Source organism: Fundulus heteroclitus, chromosome 15, assembly GCF_011125445.2.
Source record: "Fundulus heteroclitus isolate FHET01 chromosome 15, MU-UCD_Fhet_4.1, whole genome shotgun sequence".
Lineage (NCBI taxonomy): Eukaryota > Metazoa > Chordata > Actinopteri > Cyprinodontiformes > Fundulidae > Fundulus > Fundulus heteroclitus.
The window spans coordinates 9040884-9060113 of NC_046375.1; the positions used below are offsets into that span (position 1 = coordinate 9040884).

A 19230-nucleotide genomic window follows, 5' to 3' on the forward strand; every position below is an offset into this window, starting at 1 on the left:
ACAATTGAGTCTTCTCTGTGATTCCACACAAACAACCTTCCACCTTCTCTTCTTTGAGTTCACTCAGCGGGTACAGTTTGACTGAACGCCCCCTCAGTCCGCCAGTAAATATAAAATGTGATTCACTGCTGCTCTTTTCTGTTACTGCCCAGCCATTTAGTCTCGCATCACCACAGCAACCGTCTCAGTCGATGTGTGCACGACTTCGGCTTAAAGTTCTGAAATTCAAAGCTGGAAGACAATCCTTGTGCCCCCCCCCCCTCCCCACCCTTATCCAACACATGTCTCTTGTTCTGTTTGAGGGTGGCAAAGTCAAGAAGTGCTCATGTTGGCATCGTATGTCTTCACATACCGACCTTCCTGCTCTCAGCACAACTCTTTCGAGCACTTTTCTGCTGGCCCTAACTCGGAGCTGTCTGCACCTCTTTTTCACAGCTCTGCTTTTGTCAAAGGTGATAATAAACAAGGCCTCTGGATGTAATGCAGTGGCTCTTGTAAAGTGCCATTGTAAATGTTAAGGAGCAGTTATGTGCATATAGTATCAATATGTGACATATTCTGCAGACTTGTTTGTGGTGATCTGCTCTAAGAAGAAAGTAGGCACATCACATGATGTAGCTTTAATTCCGTGGTGGCTTTCTAATTGATCTGATGCGTTTTCGCTCCTGAAAGCTGTTCGGTGGGTGAGAGAATGACTCAGTGCTACTAGAATGTGATAAAGCCTTAGGATAGTTAAAGAAAAGGAGGTTCCCTGATGTGAGTTTTGCACGAAGGAAGGAAAACAGAAGCTGAATCCATGCTGAGCAATAATGCACATCTGCTCAGTCCGTTCCCCACTGAATGTCTTTCAACAAACAGGAAAAATATTAGCAGAGGTCATTAGTTTTCAGAGATTTATCTTTTTTATTTTACATCTCAAATTGAATTTAATGGGCTCTTTGTCAAAAATCTGAAAAGACGATTTAGAGGAGACAGAGTCGCGTTGACTTTGATAGGCTGTGTGGCATTCCCTGCACACCCTTCCATCTAAGAATTATTGTGTATGAGGTGTGCATATTTCCTGATCAGTCGTTATGACAAGCCGCAATGTTCCTTTGCATAATCATCACCCGATGTGACTAAAAACTGCTTTAATTTGTTTTGACTGGAGGAAGATATTCCAAACCAATAAACAACGTTAAGTTGCTATTTAATTGTTTTCTACTCTGTCAGATCTAATTATTACCAGCAATGAGGCTTTTAAGGTCTTCTTTCAAAATCAAAAAAAAAAAAAAAAGGTTGGTAAAAATATGTCAACATAGCTTCGTCCTTCTTTTGGGCTGAATCCAAGCCTAATGATATTTCCCTAATTAATACTATTCTGTTCACTTTGAAGGCATAACACCATTTCCCACCAGGTTACACACAGGGAACAAAATGGCTCTTTCACTTCACTGCTTTTTTTGTCTGTATGCTCTTTGCTCCTATTATTTCATGAGGCATTTGGCAACCTCATGTTATGGATCGCTAGTGGTTGGTTATCTAAAACATTATTGTCAATTTTACAGAAAGAGCTAAAACTAGTAGAAAAATAGAATCTATAATTTCTCGCAGCTCTCTAATACAAAACCACTGTCCTATATATATATATATATATATATATATATGCGTGAGTAAGTGCTGAGTCCGTGGAATGAAAATAAATGAAGAGATGGTATAGAGAGCATGAGAGATAGAAATGATGCAACTGTGATCAGCTAAGCACTCACCAAAAAAATCCAGCAATTTAAGCCTGGATCACTATGGTTGAAGTTCAGTTACATTGTTCTATTCACTAAAATAGAAAGGTGATTTATTTGAATTACTTACATTTTGGTTTTGAACAGGCAAACATCAAACAGCCTCCAAGTCTCAGAATAAACTTTGGTCTCTCTGAGTCCAGAGAGGCATCTGGAGATCCAAATTGTGCAGGTTTACCATCTGATAAGGTTAGCTGTTTACCAGCTTAAAAAAAACTCTAAGTAGTTTACATAGTTAAATTTAATGCTTTTGAGTCTTGTTTGTGGATTTATCATGAGGATGTAATTAGCAATAGTTTATCAAATATTGATTTAGTTTCAGTGCCTAATTTCCTGACCAACACGAATTAAACACTCAAGGAACCAGAATGAAAATGCTAAGTAGTTTAGCCTGTTTGCAACAGCAAAGAGGCTTAAGTCGGAGACATCTGGACTTTCACTCAGTTTTTCTGACAACATTTCGACACCTATCCAGGAGCCTTTATAAATTTTGGCGGATACTGAGAGGATTGGAGTCAGGTGTGGAAGCTGCAGTGTGCCGGCCACGCCCACCAGTAGAGATCTGCTGAGCAGGAAAGAGCCTCACACGTCCAAGCACACACCAGCATTATGGCACATTCTTTAGTGACCCATCAGTGATGTATAATCGCTCGAGTTCCATTTTAAGCGATAATGTTTTGATTCTGAGAATACACTTATTTTCATAACAAATATTCTTCTCATTTGTTTCATAATGTGTGACGGTTAGGCTTCCAAACAGAAACGGTACTTAAAATATAAAGTATTTAACTTAATGAAACTGATATGATTGTTAATACATACTGGTACCACCTACGTATCTTGCACAAGGGGCAGTGAGGCATTTATCAACCTGTTCCATTTCCTTAGATATAATTCACATTGTATTTATTAGGAGCTTTTGGGGCTTCTTTATGAGGTTTTCACTCATATATGTCCTCCAAAAGGTTATTTTTGTTGTCAGCTAACTGGGCTGTGATGAACATGCACTTTAGACATGGAAGAAGAGTCAAATTTCCACTTTTAGAGGGCAAGTTAAGCAAATATACTGTGCTTTGATAGAGTAATCATATTTTTTGAACCTTAATCTGGACACATTACAGCCAGGATCTTCAATTACAAGTATTTCTATGGGTTCTTTTCTGATAAACCAAAACTTATTAGTGCATGAATTGTTAGGTTGTTACAGAAAAAGATGGCTTTCAAACATCTTACATGTAAACATCGGAAAATCTTGCCCCCAAGATTTCAATTTGATGCCTTTAACTAAAAACCAGTACAAGAAATAGTCTTTAGAAGTAACCTAATAGGTAAATACTGTCCTTTTTGTTTTGTATTTGTGAGAAACCTTGATCTAACTATAGATTTTCTGCGAAACTCTCATAGGCTTGTTATAAACAAACAGCATCATGAAGACCGAGGAACACAACGGGGATATTTTGTAAAAGATTTCACAGATCTATTTTCCATCATCCACAGCATTCAGACTGGAAGAGGGGGGCGACATGCCGCAAAAGTCCTGAGGTCGAGAAATTGATCCCTGAACGGTTCCCCGTAGACAATGAAATCAGGCTAGAAAACCGATCAGGCAATAAAGCAATTTCCCAAGCTTTGACCTATGAAAAATTGCTCAGTGAAAAGGAAGTTTCTTGGCACAAATGCACACCTGCAAAGACATGGCTGGGAGCATTAAATCACACGCATGGGAAGATCGGTGTAGTTAAACAGAAGGCGATCCTGATAGAAAGAAAACTGTTAGAGGCAGCAAAAGACTTGAGCCTGGGATGAATATTCGCCTTTCAGCAGAACAACAACCTGCTCAAAGGCTGCACCCAGCCAGAGCTGCAATGGAAAGGTTTCGATTAAAGCAGATTCAAGTGTTAAAACCGTCCATTCAAGCTCTATAGTCTCTCTACTTCAACTAGGACAGCGGTAAGTTTGCCATTTATGTCATAATGTTCAACGGCACTCAGTTAGTTTGGGTGATCTTATTATTGATTTAATATATTAGTTGATTTTGTTGGTCTGTGAGGGAAATCACCCCCTGATAGGAGCAGCCCAACACTTTAAAATCACCCCCACTGTTACTAGTCTGTCATATGTTACAATCAACCTTAATTGTACTGCTTACTTGCACACTCTCTCGGAATATCTAAATGCACATTTCTGTAGACAAAGCCTGAGATCATCACTGTTCAATAAAAATCGTACTATCTCATTGTCTGTTATCAGTGACTTTCCAGAACTATAAAAAAAGAAAAGAAAACATGTAACCCTTGTTCTTTGCCTGTTTGTCAGTTTTTACCATTATGTGTAATGTGAACCGGAGTACCCAAAGAGAAATTTTACCGCGGTCACAAATCAAATATTTTATTCTATTCTATTCTAGATAGAAATCTTCCACTATTTAAAGTAAAACAACTTGATAATATGTCCAAAATGATATAAACATCAAAAACTTCCCTGTCCAGCCATTAGCGATTATAAATTTTACAGTATACTATATTAAATAAGACTGCACCACACAAACCCAGGAGGTAACCTAAAAAAATCCTTTAATTCAATATTTGACACTTATATTTGATGTGTAATATATGTATATATATATATATATATATATATATATATATATATATATATATATATATATATATTTATATATATATATATATATATATATATACATCTACATATATATATATATATATATACATACGAAATCAGTGATTGTCACTTTGTACTATAAAGTCGGTATACATTTGACTTTTTCTAACAGCATATGACTTTAGAACATCCACTAAATGTATTGTAGCTTCTTCATATCGAGCTGCTTGCCTCTGCTTCTCATCCCCAGATCAGACCCATTGTTTAGAATCTTACAGTACAACAAAAACAGCAAGAATAGCAGAATAATTTCCACAACGCATCCCTCCCCAGTGACCCCCACTTGTCTTTAGTTATTCTCTTCTTCTGTGCGGAGCCCAGCTGCATCCAATTCAGGCTCACAGTACTCGAAATAACAGGTATCATTTCCGAAGCAATCTTTTCTCCTGAAGGGAAACTCATCTTGTTACTCTGAGTTTGCTCTCTCAGAATCTCTATGGTTTCCAGCCTCTTTCTTCTGAAACCGAATGCAATGATTTGTTTTTTTTTTGTTTTTTTTTTAGAAAACATTAAGGAGTAATTTGAAAGCTTTTACAGAAAGACGGGAGTAGCAGGTGCATACATTTCCCTCTGCCCCATCTCAAAATGCCTCTGGATGTAAAACAAATTATGTTACGAGACCACGGCAGCTGTCTGCCTTAGTGGGTGTCACGGTGAGCATGGTGAGCTTGAGACTGACGCTCCAGGATGACGGACGGCTCGTAGAGTAGATCCTCCTCTCCGAGTGTGGAGCTATGGTCCAAGTTCACAAAGTTTGGGATGTTAAAGTGAGACAGGAAGGCGCACTCTCTGTCTGTCTTACTTTTCTCAATGAGACCGTTAAGAGGTTGGTGCCCCCCGCTTTCCTCGTTGTCCTCGTCCATTTCATCTATTTCAGAGGAGCGCCGATGTCTTCCAGCTTTGCCTTTTGCATAACTCCTTTTGTCTTCCGGTTTCTCTTTCTCATGGGCCTGACCTTCCTCGCTGATGTAGAAATTAAAGTATGAGCGGGAGCCTTCCAACAGCGGGCGGGAGAACGCTTTGTCATTTTCGTCCTGGTGGCCATGGATATCAACCAGACAGCCCTCTGGTCGGTGACGCTTCTCCGCCAAGTCTGGGTTGCTGTTTGAACAATCACAGAAATATTAGGTCACTTTATATGTGGAAGAGGCTTAGAAAACCTGGGAGTGTTTTTTTTTTTTTTTTTGGAGGTCATCAACACTTAAAATGACTGAAATATGTTTTGCTTTTGCTCCTGCACCTCAACCTTTTTAAGGAAAATCTGTCAAACTGTGGAAAGCCCTTTTATGAAAACATGTTAGAGGCTGGGAGCGTGCGCTTTATTTATAGCTGAGTAATAAACTCTCTACTGTATCTCAGGTTATTTCTGGGGCTTTATAGTTTGCATTAGGTAACAGATTTCTCACTAATCTTTATTGCTTGACAAGACACAAACCCATTTGACATATAGCTCCAATTATCTTTACAGAGAGGAAGAGAAAAAGTCAAATATGTTTCCAGTCGCAGTTTACCCATTCTGTGCTGTGTAGATGTACACTATAATGCAAAAAGTATTTGCTCACCCGCCTTGACTGTTGTTTAAACGTAAGTGGCTTCCCATCTATAGGGTTTAATGTGACACTGGTCCACCCTTTGCAGCTATAATAGCTTCAGGTCTTCTTGGAAGGTTCTGGAGTGTTTTGGGGGAATTCTTGACCATTCTTTCAGAAGCACATTTGTGAGGTCCAACACTGATGTTGGATGAGAAGGCCTGGCTCTCAGTCTCCGCTCTAATTCATCCCAAGGGTGTTTCACCAGGTGGCGGCCAGGCCAGCAAAAGTCATCCACAACAAACTCTCTCATCCAGGTATTTATGAACTTTGCTTTGTGCACTGGTGCACTATCCTGTCAGAAGAGAAAAGGGCGATCACCAAACCGTATGCTCAAAGATGGGAGCATTCATAAGCTGAAGCATTCAGAGTTCCTTTTAATCAAACTAAGGGGCCAAGCCAGACTCCTGAAAAACTAACCTGACTCTAGCCAGATTGATATCGCTCCGCCTAGCTTCACTCACATCCATCTGGGACATCTCCCATAGAGAGTGATTTCTCCAACCAATTTTATTATCTAGCCAATCAGGACGCAGGGCTGGAGTTTCATAGATGTGACGTAGTGGAGAATCGATCGTGAGACTGTTTTGATTCAGATAGCAATGGCGGCTCGCATCGAGGAAGCAAGCGTTAACATTGATGCTGCTATTTCTTCCGTGTTGTCCAATCTACCTAATATTGTTTCATTAAAAGAACATCAGAGAACGCCTCTGAAGGCTTTTGTTGGTGGAAACCATGTTTTCGCCCTTCTCCCGACCGGATTTGGCAAGTTTTGTTCTCCGGGGCGCGCCCAAACCAAGATTCATCCATCAGATTTCCAAATGGTAAAGCCTGATTCATCACTCCAGAGAACACTCTTCCCCTCTGCTCAAGCGGCTAGTGGTGACATGCTTTACACCCCTTGGATCCATGAAGTTCTGGAAGGCACTGTTGTTATGCTAATCTCAAGGCCACATGACGTTTAGACATCTGCTGTCATTACTCCGCAGAAAATTGCCGACCTCTGCACAATATACACCTCAGCATCCGCTGCCATGTACCGCCCCGTCTGTACATGGCCTACCTCTGTGTGGCTGAGTTCCTGTCATTCACAGTCACTTCTACTTTGTTATCGTATTGCTGACAGTTGACTGTGTAATATTGGGGAGCGAGGAAATGTCACGACTGGACTTGTTGCACAGGTGGCATCCTATCAGATTCACTGAGCTCCTGAGAGCGACCCATTCTTTTACAATTGTTTGTAGAGACAGCCTGCACGCCTGGGTGCTTGAGTTTATACACCTGTTACCATGGAGGTGATTGGAACGCCTAAATACGATTCTATGGATGGGTGAGCGAATACTTTGGCCAGTATAGTGTAACTCTGGAAACTGTTTTTCACAATATGTTTGTTGTTCAAAGGCCAGCCCCTAATTTGTGTAAATTATTCAGAAAGCAAAAAAAAAAAAAAATCTTATTTTTGGAAATACTTGTCTTCAACTTAAATCATTAGTGCCACAATTATTGGCAAGTCCTTCAGTAAACATAAGTGGAGCGTTTATTGATCAGACTTTTTAGAAACTTGTACTCTAATCAGCGGCTTTCTTTTTTTTTTTTTTTGGTGGTGTTGGTTGGGGGGGGGGGGCACTGTAAATATGACATACCAGAAGCAAATGTCTTTTAGCTTCTGGTCACTAAACTGGATTGGGGAACCTGCTTTATCTACACACCCCACGCGTTGTTCTGAACTTAATGTTGCAAGAAATAAAATATAATTCACAAAACTTATGGCAAACATTAAGAGCCTCAAAGACAGAGATGCGTTAGAGATGGCCTATTTCTTGTGTTGTATTCTTATTTGTATAAGTTAACTAGTCCTGCAAGAGTCCAGATCCTTTAACAGTGAACTTCCCCTGTAATGCAGGTCCAACTAAAGCTTTAAATCAGTCACCAGATTCAGCACCATTAGCCAGGGGTAGAGCCATATTTTGTCACACTGCTTACAAGGTGCAAAACACTGGGGGGGAACTGCTTGCTTGACTGAGCATGCAAATAAGCAGTACATAACATAGTGAGCAGGAAGGTACAAAAAAAAACCCTCCAAAGCCAAATGGTAGAGAACTGCAGTGACGAGAGTCATTTTGCAGTCAGCAGGTTTCCACAATAACCATTAGATGCTGTCCACATGCCAGCTTTTTATTTGGAGTGATATCAAAAAAGCCTTTTTTTTCATAACTTTGTAAATGCACACATGCTAAAACTCTACGGGGAGTTTAACTGGATCTGTTTGCTGTGGTTGGATTAAAATTGACATTTTTGGCAACAACCATTCCAGGTGGTTCTGGTATGACATAAAAGATGTATTTTAGATCTGCAGAATATATCAGATTACAAAATCTCAATTGCAAAGTCTGCTTGAATGCAACATCGGTTATATATTTACATTTCTGGGGCTAACTGGATGCATTTGCACCTGCTTTAATGCAGACTTTTCCTACAACTAATATAGGCTTTAATTGCTGGTAGGCTCCAATTAAAAATTAGGGTTGAATGGGAACAATATTGTCAGTGGAATACTGTATTTCACAGTGATACTACAAAAGTATTTATCTTCTATTTCATATCTAAAAAGGCATCTCATGCCTACTGTTAGGTATGGTGGAGGGCCTGTTTCTGTCTGTGCACCTTATTAGACTCGGTGGCCTTTGCCACAAAATTAAACATTGGTCTTGAGTGTGTACTTTATTTCAATACTGGTGCAAAAAACATGACCAAATCAAAAAAAAAGAAGAAAAAAAAAAAAACACATTACTAAGGCAGACACGAAAACAACTTTCTGTCATGGCAATCTCAGTCCTCAGACCTGAACCCTCTTGAAAACTGCTCCTCACACAGCTCAGAGATGAAAAGGTCAGCTCTCAATGGCTTGATCTCACCAGAGCACTGACTCAACCCCTATTAGAAGATTGAAAGTGAAAAAAGGGGAAACATGGATAGGATCGCTTTAACACTCACTCCTGGTGTGGTGCTCCAGTCTTCGTGAGCAGCGTGAGAACGAAGAACATGAAAATAACGAATACTGCCAGTCCTACCCAGAAGCCTATGACGATGGAGTCTGAAAGACAACAACAACACAATCATTTTGGTGCCTCTGCTTTTATCCCATTTAACCTGCCTGCTTCTGCTTTATGTGTAAGAAGTTAAGTTTTCCGAGGAGCATTGGGCTCTCAGAGCAAAATCCTAAATTAATATCAAATTTAGCATTACGTTTTTCCAAAACTTGATTAGATTACAGTGACTGACTTGTTTACTACCATGATGATGTCTCATTAAGTGGTATGATCATTATGTGAGAAGCAGAAGAAAGGGGATGCGTTAAATGATGGCGCTTGTAAGGTAATGTTATTTTATTAGAAGCAAACAGAGCAGGTCAGCCTTCAGCAAAAGCAATAAAGATAATGGACCCCAATAAAGGTCTAATGAATCATAATTAAATAAAAGTACACAAAAGGCACACACAGGCTTAATGGATGAGCAGGAAAGGTAAAGCAACAAGGCTGTGAAGAGTTAGGACTGAATTCAGCTTACATCTGTGCGCTTTGAGTCCTTCAAAAGACACAGGCTCCTCGTCGTCGTAATACTCATACTGCCAGACGTAGTCACTGCGTCGTGCGCTGACTTGACTTCGGTTGTGGAAGTCGGACATTTCAAATAAATTTTGCGAACCTTTGCAGCAAAAGAGAGGAAAATTAACTGCATTAAAAAAAGGAAGCCACGCAAAATGAAATTTAGTGAGTCCACGAAGTTGGCAGAAGCCCATCACCGGGTATGTTGAACATTTCTGCGGGTTGAAAAAAAAATAAACAAACAAGCAAAAAAAATATATATATATATATAAAAAAAAAATCACATCGAAAATCTCAAGAATGAAACAAAACGCCGGGATTTTCTATTCAGCTGCAGTTGATTTACGGAGCATCCAGAGAGCCGCAAGGTGGAAATCCATGCCGTTACAGGAAAACTCTGCCCACCGTCATGTGAGGCAGCAGCCTTTTGGAGAGCTCGGTGCGCTTCGCCTTGTCCAACAGATGTGTGCTGGTGGCGCACTCACTCCTGGGAACGGAGGAATTACGCAGCAAATAAATTCTACGGAACCAGCGGACATCCTCCAATCAACGGCGTGCTTCCTGTGCAGTTCAGAATAATATATTTGCACTAAAGTAATGTCTGAATGACATCCTGGCTTCATCGAATAAAATAAAACTTAATAAATAAAAATAGCACCCCTTACATCATTGCTAATGGTGATATTTCTTTTATTATCTATTTCTGGAACCCTGTCTGGATCAGTAATTAAGAAAAAGAGATAAACTGCTTGAATTTGTTATTTGCAGTGACATATCTTATGAAGGAGGAGCTTCTAAAATGAACTTCATTATGTTTTTGTCTGATTACCTATAGTTTGTGTATTTTCAGCCCAAACATTAAGGTATCAAATGAAAAATGAAAAGCTATAGTATTTGGTACAACACAAAAACTTGAAAAGAAAAAAATAGAGAACAAAGTTGTTAATAAAGCTGGAACAACTACTTTTTTTGTAAATTTCTTCTTGCCAATAACTGAAAATGCTTCATAAAAGGTAGCAACACAGCATTTTAAAGCCCCTATTTCATCTGATGGAACCTCAGTTCCATCAGCAGGCTTAACAATAGCCACCACTTTACTAAAACATTTGTGACATCTGTTCATGAGAGATTCCTGTGCCTCGGCTCTTCATCATGTATGCATTAATTTACGATGATGAAAATTTATTTTAGCCTCTACAATCATTAAATATTTTACTGTGACAGAATAAAGCATGTGTGCCTGGAATTTGTCTCATTTCTTCCATGGAATTATTTTTTCTGTGTAGACTGTAAAATGTGACCCAGTCAGAGCTTTAATGTCAGCACAGAATGTTTAATGCTCAAACTTCATTCATTCATTCATTCATTGATTCATTGATTCATTGATTCATTAATTAATTCATTCATTCATTCATTCATTCATTCATTTATCCATTCATTCATGTTCTGTATGCTGTTTGAGGTCTCTTGCTAGTTTGAGCTCAGTTTCAAATCTTACTCCATCTGGTGGCAGGATGAGGAATAACACCAAGGGAACTCAGGTAAAAGGAAATTCCAAAAAATAAGGCATATTTAGATTACTTAGTAGGATTAGGTTCTGCGGCAAATTTGATTGGATTTACAACAAATCCATTTATAAATGGGTTTTGAGAACCAGGATTAAAAATTGGTGTAGTCCCTACAAGTCTTATTACTGAGGTTGTATAGTTTTATTAAGCAAGTACAAAGCTTTAACTGCAAAATGCAGTAAATCAATAAACTTTCTTTATCCAAATTTTTATCTCACTTCTCAATAAGTTTAAATACTCGTATAACTCTTTCATCTGCTTTGCTAATACAATTTTGAGTTTTACAAGAAAATGTTTCTAAACTGAAAACAAACTGGGGCATACTCAAGGTTGGCCATTTATCCAAAGTACCTATTGTTCATTTCTGTTTGACATAATTTCCATGAACAAGGTTATCCACATATCCTTTGTTCAGTAAAATCCTTGTAAAGATATCAGTTACTTTGATAAGTAATATCCATCACTTTAAGCTTTTCATGGGCATAAGAAGTACATTTTTGTCAGATTTTCTTTAGCCGAATGTGATGTATTTGTTTTCGTGTTGGTGGTTTGTTCATTGGATAATAATCTGCAGCTGAATTATGTCTCTGAAGTATTTATAAACCTTATAGCTTGTTCCAGACATGCTCCACGGTCGTATAAGATTCCAAGTATATAACAATAGTGATACCTAAGATATTTTATCTATTTTATTTTTACCCTATTCTCTGTATCAATTTTGTTAAAAGCTGAGATGGACTGTAAACGTAAACCAGAGTTTACTTCCATACAATTATACCTCATATTTCCAGAGCATCAGCAATGCATGTCTTGATAAATCTACTCATCTCTAAAAGCTGTTCTGCAGGATTTTTTTGGTCTCTTGCTTTTGTTCTGCTACAGCCAAATCAATCTCAGGAGGATGTTCTGCTGTTTACTCAGGTAGTGTTTGTCAGGCTTTGATCAGAAGGAGGGCATCTAATGGCTGCTGATCCTAAGAACGTCTGAAATACTTCACAGAGAGATATAAGAGGTCGTTGCATCACTGTCTGCAAAATGAAAGACGGAAATAATGTATTGACTGAACGAATAAAGGCTTTTTTTTCCAGACCAGCACTTCAACATTACATGAATTTGTATGAAAAGGTGTGGACTTGGTTTTCTTATTGAGCAAAGAACCTGGTGCAAAGTACCAAGAAAATATGCCAAATCTAATCATGTCTTTACGTGTTTCTCGTTTGTAAAAATGTGAAACTCTGCTTGCTTTAAAGAACAAGCACTACTACAAGAACTACTGCTTATGCTCTAATATGCTCTTCTGAACTGAATCTTGTTCTGTGCCTCGAATATAATGAAGCGACAAATAGGTATACAATGCAATCAAAGTGACTCACCCAACAGATTGATCTTATTTAAAAAAACATTTTTTTTTTCATCTAAACCAATTCAATGGAAAATTTAAAACATTCATTCAAACAGGCTGTTCCTGTGGCCAAACATTGTATTAACGCTAGCTCCCCCCAACCCCCACCCCATTACAAATATAAACAGGAATGAAATGCTGTCGTTTGTCTTAACAGGATAACACACCATAGCCCACCTCTGCTTCAACAGTATACCTTTAGCAACAGCTGATTTCCCATCACACATTCCTTCAACAGAGAAGAAAGAAGTCTGAATTAACACCCGTCCTAATCAGTTACTCTGTAACCAAACTTTTTTATTGGGATATTTCATAAACAATGATTTCTCATCTGCATGCTTGTATGTGGGTTTTCTCTCACTCCTCCAGCGTGCTCCCACAGTTCAAAAAGAGGTGTGTTAGGTTAATTGGCCACTTTAAATTTCCCTTTCAGTAAAATGGAAGCTGTATGAGTTGCCCTGTAATGAACTGGAGACGTGTACAGGGCGTATACCGCCCACTGAATGCTGGGGATAGGCACCAGCTGCCATGTGACCCTGCAAGGACTGAGCAGGTGTAGAAAATGGAAGAATGCTGGCTTTGTTTAAACAGATAAATTACGATTCTCTTTCACCACCGACTTACTAATAATGAACCAATTGTTAAAACCCAGAGACTTGATTTCTTTAATACGAACCCACAGCTAAACGCAATTGTATTATGACCTTAGATAAAGGACTCGTGTTCATACTTGTCCTGTTAAATGTCAGTGCTGTATTTGATACAGATAATCCCAATGTTCTTTTAGAAAGGGTAGAACATGCTGTGGGGAGCTAGGTCACAACATTTGGGTGATTTAAATCTTATTTGTTCAACAGATTCCAGTATGCTCATGTACATAGCAAAGCCTTAAACTCCATGGTATCAAATGGAACATTACAGGGTTCAGTGCTTGGGCCAATTCTCAATTCTCTTATTTTAAAGAAATTCATCCCATGATGCCTCAAAATTTGTGACAATATTAAGCATATATATATATATATATATATATATATATATATATATATATATATCCATCCATCCATCCATCCATCCATTTTCTGATCAGCTTTATCCCTCATGGGGTCGCGGGGTGCTGGTGCCTATTTCCGGCGTTATGTATGTATATATATATATATATATATATATATATATATATATATATATATATATATAAATTGAAATTCTATGTTATCACGGGATGAACTTCTGCTGTCATGGTGCTCACTCTTGAAGACAGAAACCTGAATGACTCTAAATTTCCTGTTTTTGAACTCAGGCATTACAAAAGTTGTCATCTTTTTACCATTGTCTTTGAAACAGAGTCAATCATTTAATTTGGGTGTCAGTAAATCGGCTTCCAGTAATAAAGCAAAAAAAACCTTGGTGTTAATTTTGGGCTATTTAGTATAGGATTTGAATAATAAACAGGTTTCTAGAATTTCGTTTTTTCACCTCCGGAATATTGTCAAAATTAGAAATATCCTCATCAGGAGTTACACTGAAAACTTCGTCGATGCATTTTTTACAAACAGGACTATTTTAATTCTTTAAAATCAGGAAATCCACAGATTGAAGTTAAAAGCCTTCCACAATGGTGCAACACGAATTCTGATGGAAATTGAAAAAGAGAGGTGCTGCAAGTCAACGACTTTATGTAATCTGCAGGGCTTTTTAGATAGAACATTTTGCAACATTTTGCAACCAACGGTATGTTTGATTTGATAGAAATGACTAAAATTAAGTGCCTAAAAAGATGTGTTGTAACTGGACACTGTATTAAAACGAAAGAAAAAACAAATTTTCCCTATAGTTTTGCCAATAACATGGGGTTTGTTCTTATGGGTAAGTCATTCTTGCATTTAACTTTTTATGTAGCTTCAAACAGAGTCACTGCCAAACTATTTAGGAGGTCCCATTGATATTTTAGGTTTATGCTGCGCAACTCATTGGAAAAATATTTTTTGGAGGAATTAGACTGGAGTTAGAGCATCATGAGCATTGACTGAGGAAAGGTGTATATGAATCTGGGATGTTTATCATGTTCCTTGGAAACATTACTTAGGCTGATCTGAGTCCATTTTCTTTCTAGTTGTTGGACTAGGTATTTTCACATGTATTCAGGAATAATTAGGATAACTTGACGTTTATTTTGGAAATTTCTCAGAAAAAAAATTTGCGGGGTCTAAGTCCTTGCCTGTGAACCACATTTCCTATCAAACTTCTGTCAAATAATGGCATCTAGTGCCACATTAATCAAAAAAGAAAATAATGATCCTTGACCATCCTCATCCACAAAGTGACTCCCCTCAAACAATTTTTTTTCAAAGTATATTCCTTTTTAGAAACTACTATTATTACCATTAAACAGGCATTGTTGTTCTGGGAAGATATGACCAATGGAATGAGGCTTTTCCAAAAGCCCAGTCTTCTCTTCTGCATCTCTGGACCCTGTATCTTATCCCAGAAGGCAGCAGCTTCAGTTGCCAGTATAGCCTCTTAAGACCTGATAATTTTAGTCTAAATATAGGCTTTTTGATGCCTGAGAATTCTCAGTTTCTCCTAAAGCATATGTTTTTCTTTCTCCTGACAGATCTGTAAATGATGTTGACAATTGATCAAACATATATGTTTGAAGAGAAACTGATCATTTCACACTTTTTTTCCAAGTGTCTAAACGCCTACAGTATGTTTGGACTAAAGTTCTCAGGTCTTAGGAGGTTAATAACTGTGAGATTTCCTTATTTTTATTTTATTTTTCTTAAACCTTCATTTAATCTGGAAGTCCCATTGAGATTGAGAATTTCTTTTACAAGAGAGACCTGGCCAAGGTAGCAGCCAAATCACAACAAAAGCATACAAAATAAACACCAAGTTGCTTTTTAATGATACAAGAAATACAAAATGTTAAAAACATAGTGAGACTCTCAAGAAAATACATTATACAAATAAACATCATGGCCATGTTTATTAGTTCTGCCAGGATCCTGAAGGCTGTGCTTGCAATGCATGTCATTTTGCCCAGAAAATCATGTTCTTGAGTCGTGTTGAACACTGACGCAAAATGGGACAAGCGATCCTCTACTGCAGCACCAGGAGAAAATGACGACACATAAAATCCTTTGAGCTTGAAAATCACACGCATGGAAGTCAATGATGATTGGTTAAAAGTGTGTTTATTGTCCAGTGGGAGTGAAGTTGTCCACTTTGTCAACAGTCTAGCATAGATCCTCAAATTTTGGGTCATAAGATCCTCTTCTGGAATCAAACTAAATAAAAATGTTGGTAAAAAAAACCACATATATGCTAAAACATTATAGCAGATAAAAAGGAAAACTTCGAAATCAATAAAAATGTATGTTAGCCGTTGATGCCGTTTGTGTATTCATTACACACCCATCTAATTGATTTGCACATACTGCTAATTTTCTTCATAGATTGTCAGAATCGTAAGCCTCACAAGCTTAACAATCACTCGTTAATGGTAATGTTCTGTAGAGGTGTGGGGTGATTAATGTCTTTGTTTGTTTCTACCACATTAGAATTGAGCTGTTTGTCTCCGCACCTCAAGTGTGACCTGGTTGACGATGATTGTAATAGTCCAGAGATAATGAATCATCTGTCAGCAGAGCGGCGAGGAATGCGTCAGCTGAGTATTTGTGGAATGATGTAGTTGGTGAAGGAATGATGCGATCAATGGTTTGTAATGTGCATTAAAAGAAAAGGGCTCAGCACACACCCTTGCAGTTCTCCAGTGATGGTGTTGAATACAAATGACATGGTTGGGCCCTCCTGCTGCACAGCTGGCAATATGTTTGTTAGGAAGTTGTGGACATTGTGAACGAGACATGGTGAAATCTTGAGATCATGTTATTTTTGATCAATACGTTCCTCTGGATTGTGCTGAGAGCAAGTGAGACATTTGTGTTTTTCTTGTTTAAAATGAGACTAATTTGGCTGCGTTGGTGCTCCTACCTGAAATAAATAAATTCAGCCACGCGTTTTCTCATTCTTAGTACCTGCTCTACAAGTAGTCGTCCAGAGTTTTTTTTTTTTTCACGGGCTTTGTCTTATAAATTTGAATTTTTGTTCTGTTTTGCCGTAAAGCTATTATTTTCAGGCTGTGACACAGTAGTGAGCATAAAGCCTTGAGTCAACCACATAAAGCAATATCTCAAGCTTCGGTTTGCCTTTGAAAAGCAGGTTTTCATGAATTTTGTATAAGTTGGATGTCTGCCTTGCGTATCAATATGTCTGAAAGCAAGAATTCTGCCTCTCCTTTCTCCTATAACACAGAGTAAGAAAATACATATATTCTGTCCTTTTACAATCTTGGGTTTTGGAGCTGTGGCAATATTTTAATAGTAATATCCTTCCGCTTAGTGTGTTGGTGTTACAGTTATGATCTGCCCTGTCATTATCATGCAGCTTCGACCATCGTCTATTACTAATCTTTCTTGAAGCATAGAAGTCTATCTTGATTAGAGGTGGGAGTCTTACAGACTTCTGATGCATATAAATGTGCCTGACCACTGGTTTAAGTCTTGCTTCTTCAGGTTACACGAACAACTGAAAAAGAGGAATGTTTTTAATCGCCATTTTCTTTTATTAGTAATTTATATGTGTACAGAATAATATTGGGAGTCAATATAAATCCTACAGTTGATCCTTATTTACTTTTATTTCCCTTTGCTTCCACATTATACTGAGGAACATTCTGATCACACATTTGCCTCAGGTTTCGAGTTCCTGCATGCCGCCCACCTCTCTGACTGATCCCAGGTGGAAAACACTGGAGAACCCAAACAGATACGGGTGAAACCTCTTAGAGATTCAGCATCTGCCCTCCTGCAACGTGGAATGCATTTTCAGGACAGCGTTAAGGTGAATTCTGACTTTATTTAACAAGCTGAACTGCTAGAACGTTTAAATTGTTCCTTCTTTTCCTTGTCATGGCTTCTATTTGCCACATTCATTAAAGTCTTTGCATCTATATCTTTCCTCCATGCCTTGTGATAAGGCAACTCACTGTTTTTCTTTACCTGGTACAACAGCATGAATCACTGAACCAGAAATATTGCATTCACACACACACACACACAGACACACACACACAAACACACACACACACACACACACACACACACACACACACACATTTCGTGCGTTTTTATTTTTATCTGCAAGATCAACTTTAAAGATTTGTCCTTCCTTTGTTTATCTAATTTCTTCAGGACATCTCAGAGACAAGACTGTCTCTCAGCGCATTAGCATTCTTTTTTCGTCACAACAAAGCCAAAACAGTCACACAAGCTAATCCCAGAGCAGAGCACAAGGACGGACAGGGCGTTGTCCTCTGCACCCTTGCTCTGGGGGGCTCATGCCTTTCTTCTCCATTACAGATAAAGAGTGACTGCTATTAATGCAATTAAGGAGGAAACAAGCAGAAAACCACCTCAGAATAGAAGATTTAATTACATTACATTAGATTTATCTCTCATTACCTGCGCTAACATTAGACACTGAATTATTTGTATTTTCTCCCTGTCTTCCTGGAGCCTTTATTTACACTTTTTCTTTTCCTTGCTGTTGTTTCCAAGGGAACACTCCGGACTTCAATTAAACTGGGATCTGGTTCAGCCTGACCCTCACGGCTGCCATTCTGAGAAAGAAAGCACATAGAAGCTCACATTGACATGTTCATGTGCGCCACAGTATTCATGCGTACTTCATGACATCATATGACATGCCAATTTTGAATCACATCGTGAATCATTATTGAACCGCAGCCTCCGGAGGATGAGAATCTGAATACTAAATAGGTTTCATTAAACAGCCACTGGACACCTGATGGATAAAGGATCCAATTTTCTTTTCTGTAGCTTACCTTTTATCAGCCCTTCTGTTGTCTGCTGGCTGTTGATCATTTGATCATCTTTGTAGATAAAATACACATGCAACCCCCCAAGTACAAGACGAAAAGCAGACTTTATTGATTTTCTTATCTCTTTTCCGGATACATGACTTTCTCTCATACTTTGTGCTTTAGAAAGTAGAACAATAAATATATGGGATATTCTCATGGGTTATCTGAGCTTGTCTTTCCCACTAAATTAACACCATCAATAATTTCTGAAAGTTCCTTTTGGATGACTTTTATCATTTTGATGCATGGGTGAAATCTTAGTTACATCTGGTATTCCACAGTTTGTACAAAGTGGATATCATGTTCATTTGTTGTAACACCGTGTGCTAGTCTAACGGATGGCCACGTAGAGTGAATTGCAAAAGTATTTAAAACCCTGGAACTTTTTAGCATCTTGTCATATTACCCTTTCATCACAATCTTATATGATAGATCTTCTTCAAATTGTGTATAACAGAGAAAATTAATTCTTACCCATTCTTCTTTGCAAAACCACTAAAGATCAATCACATTGGATGGAGAGCAGCTGTTTTCTTCAGCTGTCAACTTTTTTTTACAATTTCTTCAGTTGTTATGTTTGGACCATGACTGGGATATTTTGTTACATTTACATACTTTGATTTGCATCTTTCAGGTGTACCTCTGACTGAATGTTTAAGGCA

At 38.2% G+C, this 19230-nt stretch overlaps 1 protein-coding gene across 2 annotated transcripts; it reads right to left on the reverse strand.

Moving 5' to 3' along the window:
* Positions 1-4951: 4951 nt before the first annotated feature.
* On the reverse strand, positions 4952-9902 carry LOC105930702 (melanocortin-2 receptor accessory protein 2A). 2 transcript variants are annotated; one of them, XM_036147464.1, is made up of 4 exons: positions 9852-9895; positions 9617-9754; positions 9044-9143; positions 4952-5561 (listed from the first exon to the last, which is right to left on the reverse strand). In XM_036147464.1, the coding sequence occupies exons 1-4, from the start codon at positions 9865-9867 to the stop codon at positions 5099-5101; spliced, it is 717 nt and encodes a 238-aa protein (XP_036003357.1). In that variant the 5' UTR covers positions 9868-9895; the 3' UTR covers positions 4952-5098. The 2 variants fall into 2 exon arrangements, with proteins under 2 accessions (XP_036003357.1, XP_012724491.2); XM_012869037.3 differs by having other exon boundaries at positions 9617-9902.
* Positions 9903-19230: the final 9328 nt, after the last annotated feature.

Bases quoted from the DNA above. Each gene is read 5' to 3' on its own strand.
- LOC105930702 (XM_012869037.3), bottom strand. From the start codon at position 9,848: ATGGGCTTCTGCCAACTTCGTGGACTCACTAAATTTCATTTTGCGTGG. The intron at 9,144-9,616 runs GTAAGCTGAATT...GTTGTCTTTCAG, and splicing joins AGGACTCAAAGCGCACAGAT to ACTCCATCGTCATAGGCTTC. The intron at 5,562-9,043 runs GTGAGTGTTAAA...TTGTTCAAACAG, and splicing joins ACTGGAGCACCACACCAGGA to CAACCCAGACTTGGCGGAGA.